We start from the raw sequence: 14,861 nt of genomic DNA on the forward strand, positions 1-14,861 counted from the left end.
TGTGTGTGTGTGATATGTATAATTATGTAAATGCATACGTAACACATATATGATTATGTAAACTTGAATGTTTCCATACAAAAGGTCTGGAAAGATGTACAACTGTGATGATAGTTCACCTCAGAGAAAGGATGGGAATCAGACACCAGGGGTGGTGACTGGAGGGACTTCAGGCTGATAGGTCATGTTTAGCTCTTAAAAAATCTAAAAGTTAGAAAAAAAAATAACAAAACCCCAAACTTCTTTCAAGGTATTCAGGAGAGGGGGGATATTCAGACAGAAACTGATACCCTTGGCTTCACTCTTTGTAGGGGACTCAATTATATATTCAATTAGTTTCTCTTAATACTCAAAAGCTAGGGCTGGGGATTTAGCTCAGTGGTTCCGCCACCTGCCTCGCAAGAGCAAGGACCCGAGTTCAATCCCTGATACCAAAAGAAAATCAAAACAAAACAAAAAACACTAGAAAGCTGCACACAAATACTCTTACAAGGAAAGTCCCCTAACATACGTTAATCTCATACAGATGTTTCTTGGAAAGAAGGTAGAGGGAAAGTTGATTCTTTCAGGCCTTTAAAAAGATTTTTTTTTTTTGGTACCAGGGATCGAACTCAATACCTTATACTTGCGAGGCAGGCGGCTGCGTTTCAGGTCTTTGGTAATATAGTTTTACTCAGCAGGGGAAAATGGCTGCCTCAATCTATCACGGTGATTATCTAGTCACAATAGCTGTGAGAAAGTAACTCCACTAAGTTTCCTTCTTGCAAATGAAAACTTCCGTATAAAGTTGTTTTGGACCTACAGAAAGTAAAGACTTTTTGTGAGGAAGAATTTTGCTTTCCTTTATTGCTCTGAAAGATCTGTGTCTGTGTCTTCTGGAAACCCCTGGGCCCAATTTCTATTGGTTTTTCAGCAAAATTCCAGATACTCAGAATATTTGAAAAGTGGTGAAAGCTGGTTAGCTGGCTTTTTGAAACAGGGTCCCACTATATCGTTGAGACTGACCTGGAACTCACTATGTAGCCCAGGCTGGTCTTGAACTCACAGCGATCCTCCTGCCTCAGCCTCCCAAGTGCTGGGATTACAGGCCTGCACCACCACGCCTGGCAGCTGGCTATTTTAATATATGTATCTTTATATATACAGGGGACAGTCACTCTTCCTCTGCTTCCTCTCTGCTGTGGGCTGTGTCCATGAAAAAGGCTCCTTCCACCCAGGCGGCACACACTTCCCCTGCTGGCCACAGGGCAGACTCTTCTTCCTAGTATGGCTCAGACCTTTATGATGCCCATTCTACACCATTCCGCTTGCGCTTGAGCCTCAGATTGGAAATTCATGTACACATTCCCGACAGGGTACTCGATGGGTCACCACTTGCATTTAGTACTGCCATCGCTCAGGGTCGTGGGAGAGGAGACGAGCCAGGTTCCCACATGCTGTGTGCTGTCCTGGGCCGCAGGACAGATGAGGGGCAGCGTGAACAAGGTGTACAGAGCACTTCAGGAGGGCAGCAGCAGAAAGGAAGGAGTTGGGCTCAGTCAGAGTGGGGCCATGCGACTGCGTTTCCCTTCTTTTTTTTTCTCTGTAAGTGTTCGTTTACTTAAGGCTTGAGCTTAAGGGGGATGTGATATCAAACTAAAGGAATTATGTGCTGTGATCTAGGGAGCTGCTGGTGAAATAAGAGAGTAGTGCGCCAAATGAATGAGTTAAAACATTTTCTATCCAGCTATGTCTTACAATCTGAGCTTGAATTCACCCATCCTTCCTTGCAGCCACTTCACAGTACTGCTGCAGGAACCAGGAGATTTGCTTGTTGTTCACTGGGAGTTTCAAAGACTAATGAAATCACTACTGGTGGTTCTTCTGTTTGCATTGGCTTCTGGATTCAGTATTAGTTTCAAAATACACAACTCACTGGGTTTGGGGATTTAGCTCAGTGGTGCCGCCACCTGCTTCGCGAGTGCAAGGTCCCAAGTTTGATCCCCGGTACCAAAAAAAGAGAACAACAACTCATACAAGTATGGCTGTGATGTAGCACCCAAGCTTCTGGTTTCAATATTCTCCATCTGCTTCTAGTTATTAATATTTATAAGGGATGCTCTTGGGCCAGTCCAGCCCATGCTGCCTCCTGATTTCACAGGAGGCAGGAACGTGAAGCTGTGTCCCTTTCCAGGACGGGTACACGCACCCAACACCAGTGCTGAATGCCAAACAATCAGGAGCAGAGCCTGACTTTCTGTTACTCTAAGCAGACATCTGAGTTTTCAGTGTGTCGTTAGGGTTATGATCAGTCTGTGCTCTGCTCACTATTTCTTTGAGTGTCTCCAGGACGCTCTACCTGAGGACAGCCAATCACCTTTGTCAACTCTTTGTAGACCAGGAAGCCTGTTTGGAGCTGGAACCTCCTGACCACAGGGGACCACCAGCTTAGGGCTGCCAGAAAGAGCAGACACATGCCAAGTCTCCAGAGGTGAGTGGGAAGACACTCGCAGGACAGTGAGCCTGTGCCCCTAACAGCAACTGGGTGACAAAAGCAAAGCAGAGACATCCAAACAGTCATGTTAAGATGGAGGAGAAGCAGAGCGCTGCAGGTCTGGTGATCACCCAAGGCTGCGATAACTGCACATCTGGAAATACTGTGGGCGACTCGGTTATGTCCACTTCGCCACCCTAGGCCCTCTCCCCCTGCCGGCCCTGGATCAGATGTGCTCCGCTGCCTGACCACTGGAGAACTCACCTCGCCTGTGCTGTGGAGCTGCTGTGCAATTCGCCTGAGGTCCTCCTCGCTGGCCAGAGGGTTCAGCTGGTCCTGCACGTCGTACACAAACTGCTGCAGCGACATCAGCTGGTTGGGCCCGTTGAGCCTCCTCCAGGACGGCAGTGCGGAAATGATTTTCTCACACAGGTGAGTCATGGGGGGGCAGCCCTGGAGTGCGTGGGGCGGGAGAAGCCAGTGAGGAGCCTCGCGGCCGTGTGTGCTCCCCGTGACCCCCAAAGAAGCTGGCCCTTTGCTGGTGGAGTGCTGGGGGAGTCACTGCTTTAGTGGGGGCAGAATCTGTCAAATGTACAGCTCTGTACAAGCTTTTCAGCTCTGTCTGTCCTACATATGGCACCTTCAGACTTCCGGAATTTCATAACACATCATGCTCTGCTCAGTTCTCACCCGCCTTTACTTTCTTCACTCCCTTACCCCTCCTCATGCTCCACTGGCAAGCAATGGTTGCACTCTGGAAATGGGTTCTTTAGGAACAGAGAGAATGAGTATCTTTGCAACAGTAGAGTGGATTTTGACCAGTGAATTCGGTATTCATGAGGATTGCTATTGAACTTTTGTTTCCATCAGACCAATGCTTGGTAACTGCTTTGAAGCTGGTTTTTAACTTTTCAAGTTTGTTAAGTAAACCAGCCTAGGTTGCAGATTCCTCTCAACATACCATCCTAATTAGCAGCCACACAAGCACGGTTAATTAGGTACCCTTTTCCAAGCAAGTTTTGTCACCTAAATTCCAATCCCTAATAAAAAAAGTTTTCAGGCATAAACAGTTGATCTGGGGGCTGCACTTGTCTCGCCTGAGGGGTTGCTGAAGGGTTTACCACAGCCTAATTCAAAACCTTCAAGGACTCCATGCTGCCTGAGGAAAGAGGCTATCATCCAAATACAGGGCAGCTCTCGCCTGCTGGCTGCGGGCTCCGATTGCCAGAGGCCTGCCAGACCACGCCCATCTGCTGCACGTGCTATAGGGGCCTGCATGAGGGGCGAGGACCACATTTTCGTGCTGGAGAAAAGGGCCTCCTGAGCAGTCTGAGTGCAGGTGTGGAACTAGAGCCTGGTGTTGGAAAGGAACGAGATCCCAGGTTCCTCTGTGCGACAGTAGCGGTGTCACACACCAACCCGAGTCAGAGTTGGGCTCATGTGGTCGGAACACTCCTGAGAGCAATGTAGCACTTTCGCCTTTTAGCACAGTTTCTTCTGTTTCTTATAAGTTTTACAAAGCTTTTTGCATATTATGAATTAACAATTCTTTATTGTCAAATGTATTGATTATTTTCTCCAGACTATTTTACCTTTTAATTTTATCAATCTTTACTGTCAGAGAGTAAATGCTTGTGTTGTCAAGTAGATACACTTTCTTTGAAGACTTCTACATTTTTCTAACCTTTCTTTAAAAGTTTGCCTCAGTTCTAAGTTATTTTAAGAACACATTCCCCAAAATTATTCTCCAAGATATTTATTGCTTTATATTTGAATATTCAATAGTTTTAATCCATAAATGTTCACGTAGTGTGGAAAGTAGGATAATCAGCTTTATTTCCTCCCAGCAAAATAACCAGTTGTGCAGGATTATTAAGCAAATACTTCCCTCATTACATTAAAATACTTGTTTCTCACTAAATGTTAGATATGATTTACACTGACACTCTCTAACCTGTTCTTACTTTGATTATAGAGCCTGCATCATGTGTTTTATTTCTTCTTCCACTGAAATTTGAAGATTAAAAGCTGCAGCCACCTCCATTCCACTGAGATGCGAGCTGAAACTGTATGAAATTTATTTAACTTGGGAAAATGAAGCATTTTTTCTTATCTTATCTGTGGCAAGAACATGCCCGCATTCCATTTGTTCTGATCTATAGTTTTATGTTATTCAATAAATTTTGTTAGTGTTTTCTAACTTTTCTAAAATGGTCCTTTGATAAATTTTATGACCTTTTCTCTGAATTTTCTCACATTTCACAATAAAGTACTTTAGAATTCCTTTTGCAATTTGTAAAAATAAATCCTATATTTAAACAAACCATGTAAACTGTAAGAACTGCAAGCACTCTGATTGGGTCCACCTGACCCATAATAACCATCTCTTACCATGGCTTGTTTCTTTCTGTCCTGCCTCACTGCAGAATAATATGCTTATGCCATATCCATGTGGTCCCTTGGTCCAGGTCCTACTCTGAAAGTGTCCCCAGCAAACTAAACTGAAAAAGAGCAGAACAGAGGCTTGTCCCCTGGTCACTGTTCATGATGGCAGAGGTCGGATCTGGGGCCCTCCGGGAGAGACTCACCATGACAATCTGACTCCGAATTTCCTGGAGGTGATTCCGAAGTACCTTGATGTCCTTAGACCCAGAAGCCCCAGCGTCGAGCACAAACAATTTATTTGTAATATGAAGATCATTCCCAAACCTATGAAGAGAGCAAGAGCTACATCAGCCCTGAGTCAGTTTCCTCAGGTCTTTCCACACGGGCCCCAGAGAACCTGGCAGAGGCCCCCCCGTCCCCGTTGTTCGGTGGACTCTGCTTGGTCCCTCTAGGTGCACAGGTCTGGGGACATCGGCTGGCAGGCATTCCCGTCACACCAACGAGACCAATGGCTTTCCAGCCCGCAGCAGGGACACAATGGAAAGGCGGCAGCTCCTCCTGAGCAGGGAAGGAGAGGCCCACAAGTCCATTTTGTGAGTGTCGCTGCTGAAAGTGTAGGAACTAACGGCAGGGGTACAGCACTACAGTTATACCACTCACCTCAAAGCATTCACAGAAGACTGACTTTCACACCAGGAGGAAAGAAGATATGTACCTCAAACTGGCAGTTCAACATTCAAGTTACTAACACACAGTTCACTCTGTGTTTGGTGGAGAATGCTTGCTGCAGATGTGGTCTGTCTTCCCAGGGCTCATGTGTGTGAGACTAAGTTCCCAGTGTGGTGTATGTAAGTTCCCAGGGTGGGGCCTAACTGAAAGTGATGAAAGTCATCGAGGTGCTGCTCGCCAAAGGAATTAGTACAGTTTCCATGGGATCCCGGTTATACCTCATAGAGAGTTGCTACAGAGAGAGTAGGATCCCTGGCTCTCTCTCTGGCTTCCTTTCACAGGTAATCCTACCATGATGCTTTGTGCCACAGTGTGCTGTAGCCACGGAGGGCTTCCCAGAGCTGCTGGTATGCTGCTGAGACTTTCTGCCTCCTAAACTGTGAACTAAATCAACTCTTTCTTTAGGAGTTACCCAGTTCTGGGTAAATAACTGTAACAATGGAAAAAAGGAGTATTACAGTATCCGAGTAAGAATGTATATTCTTTACCTCTGACCCTGTGCACACCCACATTTTGTAAGCGAAAGAAAAAATTTAAAAATACTTGACAATAAATGCACTTTGATCTGTTTTATTCCCTTCTGTTCCATTCCATCTCATCCTATCCCACTGTATAGAGAATTAGTCATCACCTCTTAAATAATTTCACGGCCCACCACTGCGCTGCACCTGCACGTTGAGAAACACTGATCTGTGCTATGTTGATGATCAGGAAAAGAACTAAACAGTAAAGCAACCAGCAGAAATCCCCTCAGGACAATGGTGCTGGTGGAAGGCAGCAGTGAAAGGGCTGCTCCTCTTCACCAAATGCTCTGCATTTTTATTTAATTGTTACATGCATATTCATTCTTTGGAAGATGAAAAATAAAAAAGATTAATTTGTGGAAGAAAGGCCATTGATTCCTGTCACATGGCTTCCATCTGTTCTCACACCCACCTCCCAAGTCCAGTCCCCTGGATAGGAGGCTCCCCAGGCTTCCCTTACCTGTTCCTGACCTCTTTCAGTAACGACGCATCTTTGTCATATCCAAACTCGCCTCCAGCTGGACGAGGGACATTCATGATGTCAGCATGGGTGGCCACCAGGACCACTCGGAGTGGGTTCTTCAGCTTACCACCGAAGGCTGGGGACGGAGAAGGAACTCTGAGAAGGCAGCTCCCTACCTGGCTCGCTCTGCTGCCTAAGAGAGGGGCGCTGTGGCCTCACAGCCAGACCCTCTTCAGGGGATGTAGAATCTGCCCAGGGATTTCAGGGCCCTGACGCAAGGTATAACCCCCTAGAAGGCCCCAGGCCTGGGAAACAAGGGAGCCCATTCTGGGCAGTAAGGAGTGGTCTCAGCTGTGGACCACAACTGCCTGCAGCACATGTCAGCTTTTCAGGGCTTCATACAAACACTTCCTCCTACGTGAGGGACAGGACTGAACCTCCTGCAAGGAGGGTGTTCTTTTCAGGCCCAAACAAAGCTTGGTCCAAAGAGAAACTGTCTGTGACTCACATGATAGCAGCTCTCACTTATGGAAATGTTGAAAAAGAAAATGTGATAAAGGAGAAATGGCAGCATGCTGAGGGATATTAAACTGAATTTATTATTCTATGGTTTTCTAGGGAAAAGGTATGGTTGCCGAGTGCTGCGTTTCCCTAGGGAAGGCTGCTTCTCTTGTTCTACACAAACAGAAGTCCATTCTCCATGTTCTCCTCCCCTACAGAAATAACGTCAGGAGGCCAGTCAGCCATCAGGCCACTTTTCTCGGCGCTTGAAGGGTCAGCAGAACTGACAGCTCATTCTACTGGTGAACTATGGGTCTTTTCAAAAAGGGAGCAAGAGCACTTCCACTTTGCGTCCAGCAAAAATAACCATGGCTCTAAAGTACAGGAAAAATGAAAAACGGCTCTCAGGGAATATATTAGAACTGGTCTTTGAGATAGAAATATGTGATCATGGGACAAAAACTCCCCGTAGAACACAGAGTGAGCTCCCAGGTGAGCCACAGAGTGGAACCTCCCAGTGGGGAGAAGAAAGGAACGGAGATGGCAGCTCTGAGAACCAAGCTTCAGGGTCTGGGCATGGCTGTGGCCCAGCATGAGACGGGTGGCAGCAACAGAAGAGAATAGGAGGAGCAGTAACAGCCTGGAGGCTCAGCTCACCTATGGGCTCCTCCACCGGGACTAGAGACTTTAGGAAACTGAGCCAGAAAATCACTTGGTTCAACTGAATCTCATAAGGTTCTTCTAGACTAAAAACGATGACATGGATCGACGTAGGATCATTTACAGCAAAATAGTCATAACAGCAGAAGTACACTGGATTTCCAGAGAACTCCCACACACTGAAATCACCAACTCCTGCAGAAAAAGAAAATAAAAATTATCACTGGAAAAGCCTCCACCAAAAACAGCACTTTTTCTTAGCACTCTAGGGATTCTGCATAGGGCTAGAGATATTGATGGTATTTTTGTGTGTATGTACAACACCGACTTAAAGGTAGATCCACGTGTGTAATACTTATATAACTAGCACGCCAAAATGGAACTCTAAATCAGGGGTGTTCTTTGTATTTTGCTTTTTAGAAACAAGTAAGTGGCTCTTTGAGGTCTAAGGAATAGACAGGTTTTCCCACCTCTCTTTAGCCCAAATGAATGAACAGAATAAGTAGATGCTGGCAGCAGGAAGCCTGGAGCTCAGGTTTCTGCCTGTTTGTTTCTTTTCTTTTTTTAGAAGAAGGGACAATGAACTGAAGATGGCTAAAAGTGATAAAGGCAGTACGGAGATACGCATTATTTCTCTGTCTTCCCTCTTCTCTGCTTTTTATTATAAAAGATCCTTGCCCACTTATAAATGGTGAGTGGTGTTTTGAGGCAAACAGGCCCCTCTCTTGCCTTGGAGCTAGCCTTAAGTAAATACCTACTTTTTACTAATTTGGTTAGCGGTGAGTAGATGAACCTGAGCTTAAGTGATCTATAAAAATTTTGGTGGCCCAGATGAGACATAAGTCCCTGGTCTTGAATGCCTTGCATCCTAACAGTCAATTTAAAAGCAACGACAGCTTATGTCTAGCTGAATACAAGGTCAGGACCCCAACAACCTTCCAGCAGCTTCCAGGGACTCTCACACTTGAGAATCTTCCTCCTTTCCTGTTCACAGCATTGGCTGCTTATAAACACTTTTGCTGATTAACAACAACAAAAAAGGTTCTGGGAGCTGACGAGCTCTGCCTGGTTTTCTACCATGAAGTGAACTCCAGGGACCTACTGTCCTCACAACTCGTACATTCTGTTAGACTGTCTGGCAATGAATGCCATTTATGGCCACTCACACCTACTACAGATCATTCTGGGGTACTGACTGGTGTAAAAGAAATTCACAGTTTAAAAAAAATTTCCAGGTATTTGTTTTAAAGTATTCATTTGTTTTGGTATGCTTCCGTTTCTTTTATCTTTCTCTTCTTATAGCCACCTTTATTCTAAAATAGACAACAGATTTCAGTACCATCTAAAATTATATAAGGAGGAGATTCAACAGGGCTGAATGGAGGAGGAGTCACACTGGACCTACTCAGACAGAAGTCAACTAAAATCACAGGTAACTGGAAGAAAGGGAAGGGACATATATCCTGACACCAAAATCAATCCGAAATAAGAAACCGTAGATCAGATAAAACATTGGCATGGGACTTCATAAAACAGTGCATCAGCCCCCAGGGTTCAGCAGCAGGTGGAGCAAGAAGCACATACTGGGAAGTCCCCCAGAAACTGATGGACTGAAAGAGCGCAGCTAACTCAAGCCACAGAGGATAGCCTTGGGGAAAAAGGCCTCTGGCCTCTTTTGCCTCCTCCACACAAAAGATGCCATATCCTGGCAGCAGATGTCACGGGCAAACACAGAGGCAAGTGACTGGAAATAATCTGCCTACTTTCTGCCAGCCCCTTTTCCTTTTCTTTTTTCATCTACCCAGCCACTGCAGCAGCGTGGTGGAGGTGGGGCTGGAGGCTAGGGGCTTGAGAGAAAGATGCAGAGGTGCATTGAGGATTTAAACAGTTCAGTGTCAGCCTGCTAGGCAGGAGCTTTAAGTGGAACCTAGTAGCTCTGGGCTGTATTTGCAATGGCGCAGCACGCACTCCCACTGCCCACCCTTTGACAAGCGGTGGGACGTGATGGAGAAGCGCCAGTGGGTGAACACAAGAAGCTGTGCAAACACTGAGTGCAGTCAACTGCACATGGGCCTGAGAACAGCCCAGGGCTGTCCCTGCCTGAGGGTGTGACAGCATCCCAGGTAAGGAGATTTGGAGGGTGGGGGCAGAGAGGCATCTCAAGAGCTGCTGGCTGAAGACCACCAGTCCCAGCCTTGGATACCGCCACAGAACTGTGGACGTCAGAGGAGTTTTATCTTTGTTTTCTTTCTTTGTTGGTTTTGCTTCCTTTTTCTGCCTGGTTTGTTGGTTGGTTTTTTCTTTGCTATGTAGGTTTTTAGCTTTACCTTCATTTTGTTCTACTCGTCTTCTTTCTCTCTTTCCTCAACTATCTCTCTTGAGTTTATGATATTTTCATGTAAGTGAGAAAATCATCTCTTGCCTTTCAGGTACACCCCGATAATCTCTGCGTTATCCCTCATGCTTTCTCTCCTGCCCTTTGCTCCAGTTTCCCAAAGTGTGGGTGATCATCTGTTGTCCTCCAGTCTCGCCCAAATACTTCTCCATTCACTCATCTCTGTGTTTTGCCCCTTATCTCTCTTAAATTCCCTCCTTACAGGGTAAAATCCCTGAGGGGGAAACTCACTGCATGTAAGTTCAAGGTTTATGAGGGACCGTGTTATATAACTGTAGATCTTGCTCCTATGGTTAAAGGTAAAAAATTAATAGTTACCATAATGTGTTCGTTTGTAGGCTGTACTTGTTTTTGATGCTACTGATACTGCTAATTGTGTACTTTAGCCAGGATGTCATAATCAGTTGTTCTTCCTTGTATAACACTTCAGTTATCTGGGGCCACCCTTTACCACAGTCCAGTACCAAAGGACTAGGTGTTGAGTTAAACAGATAGCAACCTCTTATCCTTAATGAATTGGAAAGGTAGGGTCTTGGGACAGACACAAACACCAAGAACCAGAAGACATCTCTGAGGAGTAGACCCTTCCTAAGGAAGCCTTGACATTAGTGATAAGGCTAATGGCCATAAGACACTTATAAGCATTAACACAGAAAACAAAATGAAACAACAAGAAATGAAAATGACAAGATGCAGAAGCAAAATGCAATTCCAGACCTCTAGCCTACCTAGGACAAGTACAGAGGACAATGATATAGGAGAAATCGGAAGTCATCCACCTGAAATTTTGGAAATAATAATAGCATAAGTAAAAAACAAACAAACAAAACAAACAGTTGTATGGAGTTATAGAGAAAATAATCTCTCAGGTTAAAAAAAGAAATGATCAAAATAAAGGATATGCTCAATGCATCTAGAGTAGACACAGATAAAAAAACAGGAGCTTAGGGAAAAGATGGAAACCATGAATGCTCAACATAGGAGAGAAAGAGAATCCATGAACAGATTCAAACGGACATCCAGGAGATTAAAAATTCCATCGAAAGGACACATAATAGATTGAATGAAGGTGAAGACAGAATTTCTGTTTTAGAAGACAGGACTGCAGTTAACAACCATGAATAAAAAGATAGCTTAAGAATGGCAAGGAGTCATGAAAAAATCAAACAACAACTGCAAGATGATGCAAAAAAAAAAAAATAGAAGAATGACTGGAGTCAATAAAAAGGCAGGAAATAGTACAAATGAAATAACAATAAAAACCCTGTTCAAAGAAGTAATGTCAGAAAACTTCCCAAACATGAAAAAAAATCAGTCACACAAATTAGTGAGGTATACAGAACTCCAATCAGCCATGACCAAAATAAATTGACACTAAGGCAGATAATTATCAAGATGCTAGAAATACAGCACAAGAACAGAATATTAAAAACTGTTAGAGAGTCAAGAAACAGCCAGAGGCCTGCCCAGATACCATTGGTAAGTGCTTGCAGATCCCAGGAAAAGCCAATGTGGACCACAGCAGTGTGGCTGTAGGAAGATCCAGCCAGGGCCTTTCCCTGACCACTGCTGTTTGGGCCCACAGGCCCCAGCCAAAAACCCACTGGGAAAAGAGCTGCACAGGTGCACAGCAGAGTAAAGGCCCATCAATACCAGTGTAAGTGCTCACAGACCCTAGCCAGAATCCTTCCCAGACACCAGGGACTGGGGTGCACAGCCCCAAGACAAAGGCTCTCCTAGACAACAGCTATGTAGGAGGGCAGGCCCTAGCCACAGGCACACCTAGATATCATCCCAAGTGTTCGGAGGCCTCAGAACTCCACCTGGACAACAGGACAGCACCTCTGAACCCAGGAATTGGTGCAGTGCTAAGCATTAGAGAAAAGGCACCTTGGTGGCTTGCTGAGAATTGACGACCATGGGGTGAGGAAAAAGTTGCCTCAACTAAGGCATAGCAAGCCACATCTGTGGAAATTAGAAGATGCATAAAAAAGTCTTAAAACTAGTCTTCCAGATTACCTAAGGCAACCCCAAAGGGAAACAGATGGAACAATCTGATACTCAACTACCTGGACTCCCTGAACTGGCAACCAAAGAGGATCTAGAAAAAATTAAATCAGAACTAATTTCTCAGATAACAACAGATTGTGTTCATAGTGTAAGAGCAAAGATAAAAAATAAGAGGAGGTGAGGAACACGATGGAATCCCAACATAGGAAACAAACAGAATCCATAAAACAAATGCAAACAGATTTCCAGAGGATTAAAAACGCCATTGAAAGTTTACACAGCAGAATGAGCCAATGTGAGAAAAGAATTTCAGATACAGAAGAGAGGATTACAATTAGTGACCAGGAAAAGAAAAATTTCTTAAAAATAGTAAGGGACCAAGAGAAATTGACCCAGCAGTTGCTAGATGATGCAAAGAAAAATAATATAAGGCTGATCATACTCAATGAAGAAACAGGAGAGAATACAAATGATGACATTAAAAACAAAACAAAACAAAACTATTCACAGAAGTAATGGAAAAAAACTTCCCAAGCAAGGGAAAAGAACATTACATATAGCAAAGTGAGGCATATAGGACTCCAAATAGCCATGATCAAAAAATTTACACCTAGGCATGTAATACTTAAGATTCCATAAACCCAACAGAAGAACAAAATGCTATAAGCAGTTAGAAAAAAGAAACAAATCACATACAAAGGAAAGCTCATCAGAATCACAGCAGACATCTCAACACAAACCCTCAAGGCAAGAAGACCATGGAGTGAATCCAAGCCCTAAAGGAAAAAAGCCTCCAACCAACCCAGACTGATGTACCCTGAAAAACTATCTTTCCACACTGATGCAGAAATTAAGATACTTTCATGAAAAAGAGCACCTGAGGAACTTCATGAATACCAAACCAGTACTCCAAACATTTTTAAATAATTTCCTAGGAAAAGAAAGACAATGAGAATCACAATCCCAGGAAGCCCAGCAGACTGAATCCATCAGCTGTGATAAGAAATTAAATGCAAATGGGAAGAATCTGACAAAAAAAAAAGTCATGCCAAGGATAAGTCAATGCCAGTTATAACAATCAATGTTAATAGTCTCAACTTACTAATCAAAAGAAGTAACAGGCAGAATGGGTCAAGTAGCAGGATCCAACTACATGATGCATACAAGAAACAATTCAAAAAGAAACCAGAGACTGAAAGTTAAAGGGTGGAGAACAATACTCCATAAGAGAGGAACCCCCCAAAAGCAGGAGTAGCTACCCTATTTGCAGATCTAATGGATTTCAAACCAACACTGTTTAAGAGAGATAAAGAATGCCACTAAATCCTTGTAAAGGGAAAAATCCAAGAGGAAGAGATGACAATCATAAATATACATGCACCAAATACTAGTGCATGCAACTATATAAAACAAATACTAATGGACATGTAAAATCAAATAAGTACTAATTAAATAGTAGTGGGGGTCTTCAATACCCCACTGTCACAGACAAGTCAATTAGACAGAAAATAAAAAATGGAATACTAGAACTCAATCAAACTCTTGAACAAATGGACTTAACAGATGTTTACACAGCATTCCACCCCATAAAATCAGAATACACATTCTTTTTGTCTGGACATGGGTCATTCTCCAAAACAGACCACATACTCGCTCATCAAACATGTCTAAGTAAGTGCAAATAAATTGAAGTTATCCCCTGTACATTATAAGACCATAGCACATCGACATTGGAGATCAACAGCAAAAGAAACACAAGATTTTCATAAATACATGGAGATTGAACACCACACTTCTGAATAACCAATGAGTCACCGAGAAAAATAAAGAAGAAATAAGACAGTTCCTACAATTAAATGACAATGTCAATAAAACATATCAGAATCTATGGGACACAACTAAGTCAGTCTTACAAGGAAAATATATAGCAGTGAATATGCTTATTAGGAAAACAGAACCAGCTCAATTATACAACCTGATGCTGAACCTCAAGCTGCTAGAAAAAGAAGAGCAGGACAAAGCCAAAGCTCATACAAAGGAGGAAATTATAAATATCAGAGCAGAGATCAGATCAGAATTCAACGCAATGAAGACTAAGAGAACAATGCAAAAAATCAACAAAGCTGAGTTGGTTCTTTGAAAGAATAAACAAACTTGACAAACCCCAGATAACCTTATCAAAAAAAGGAAAGAAAAGACACAAATCCAGGCAAACAGGAAGGAAAAAGGTGAAATTACAGCAGACCTAGCAGAAATCCAGAGGATCATCAATACCTGCTTTGAGAACCTATATACCAATAAGATGGAAAACAGAATAAATGGACAGATTTCTAAATACATTACAAATGTTGAATGAAGACCTAAAAATTCTAAACAAGACAATATCAGTCAATGAAACTAAAAATGTAATAAAAAACTTACGAACTAAGAAAAGCCCAGGCCCTGATGGCTTCACTGCTGAATTCTATGAGACATTTAGAGAAGAAATATTGCCACTACTGTTTAAACTCTTCAGTGAAGCTGAAAAGGAAGCAACACCCGTGAATTCATTCCTGGAAGTAAGCATCAACCTTGATCCCAGAACAAAGACCCAACTGAAAAAGAGAATTATAGGCCAATTTCATTAATGAATATAGATGCAAAAATCCTTAATAAGATACTGGCAAATAGAATGAGATCATCAAGAAGATCACAGAACCTGACTAAGTGGGATTCATCCCA

At 43.4% G+C, this 14,861-nt stretch overlaps 1 protein-coding gene across 2 annotated transcripts in view; it reads right to left on the reverse strand.

Annotated features, from left to right (window-relative positions):
* Dapk1 (death associated protein kinase 1) overlaps window positions 1–14,861 on the reverse strand; it is a 187,770-nt gene that overhangs the window by 3,131 nt on the left and 169,778 nt on the right. For both annotated transcript variants that reach the window (XM_010605507.3, XM_010605508.3), the window contains 4 exons: window positions 7,733–7,930; window positions 6,572–6,710; window positions 5,062–5,182; window positions 2,738–2,926 (listed from right to left, as the gene is read on the reverse strand). In XM_010605507.3, the coding sequence (XP_010603809.1) occupies window positions 2,738–2,926; window positions 5,062–5,182; window positions 6,572–6,710; window positions 7,733–7,930 (647 nt within the window). The remainder of the gene's footprint in view (window positions 1–2,737; window positions 2,927–5,061; window positions 5,183–6,571; window positions 6,711–7,732; window positions 7,931–14,861) is intronic.

This window comes from Fukomys damarensis, unplaced genomic scaffold, assembly GCF_012274545.1.
Source record: "Fukomys damarensis isolate Sample0158 unplaced genomic scaffold, DMR_v1.0_HiC HiC_scaffold_4, whole genome shotgun sequence".
NCBI lineage: Eukaryota > Metazoa > Chordata > Mammalia > Rodentia > Bathyergidae > Fukomys > Fukomys damarensis.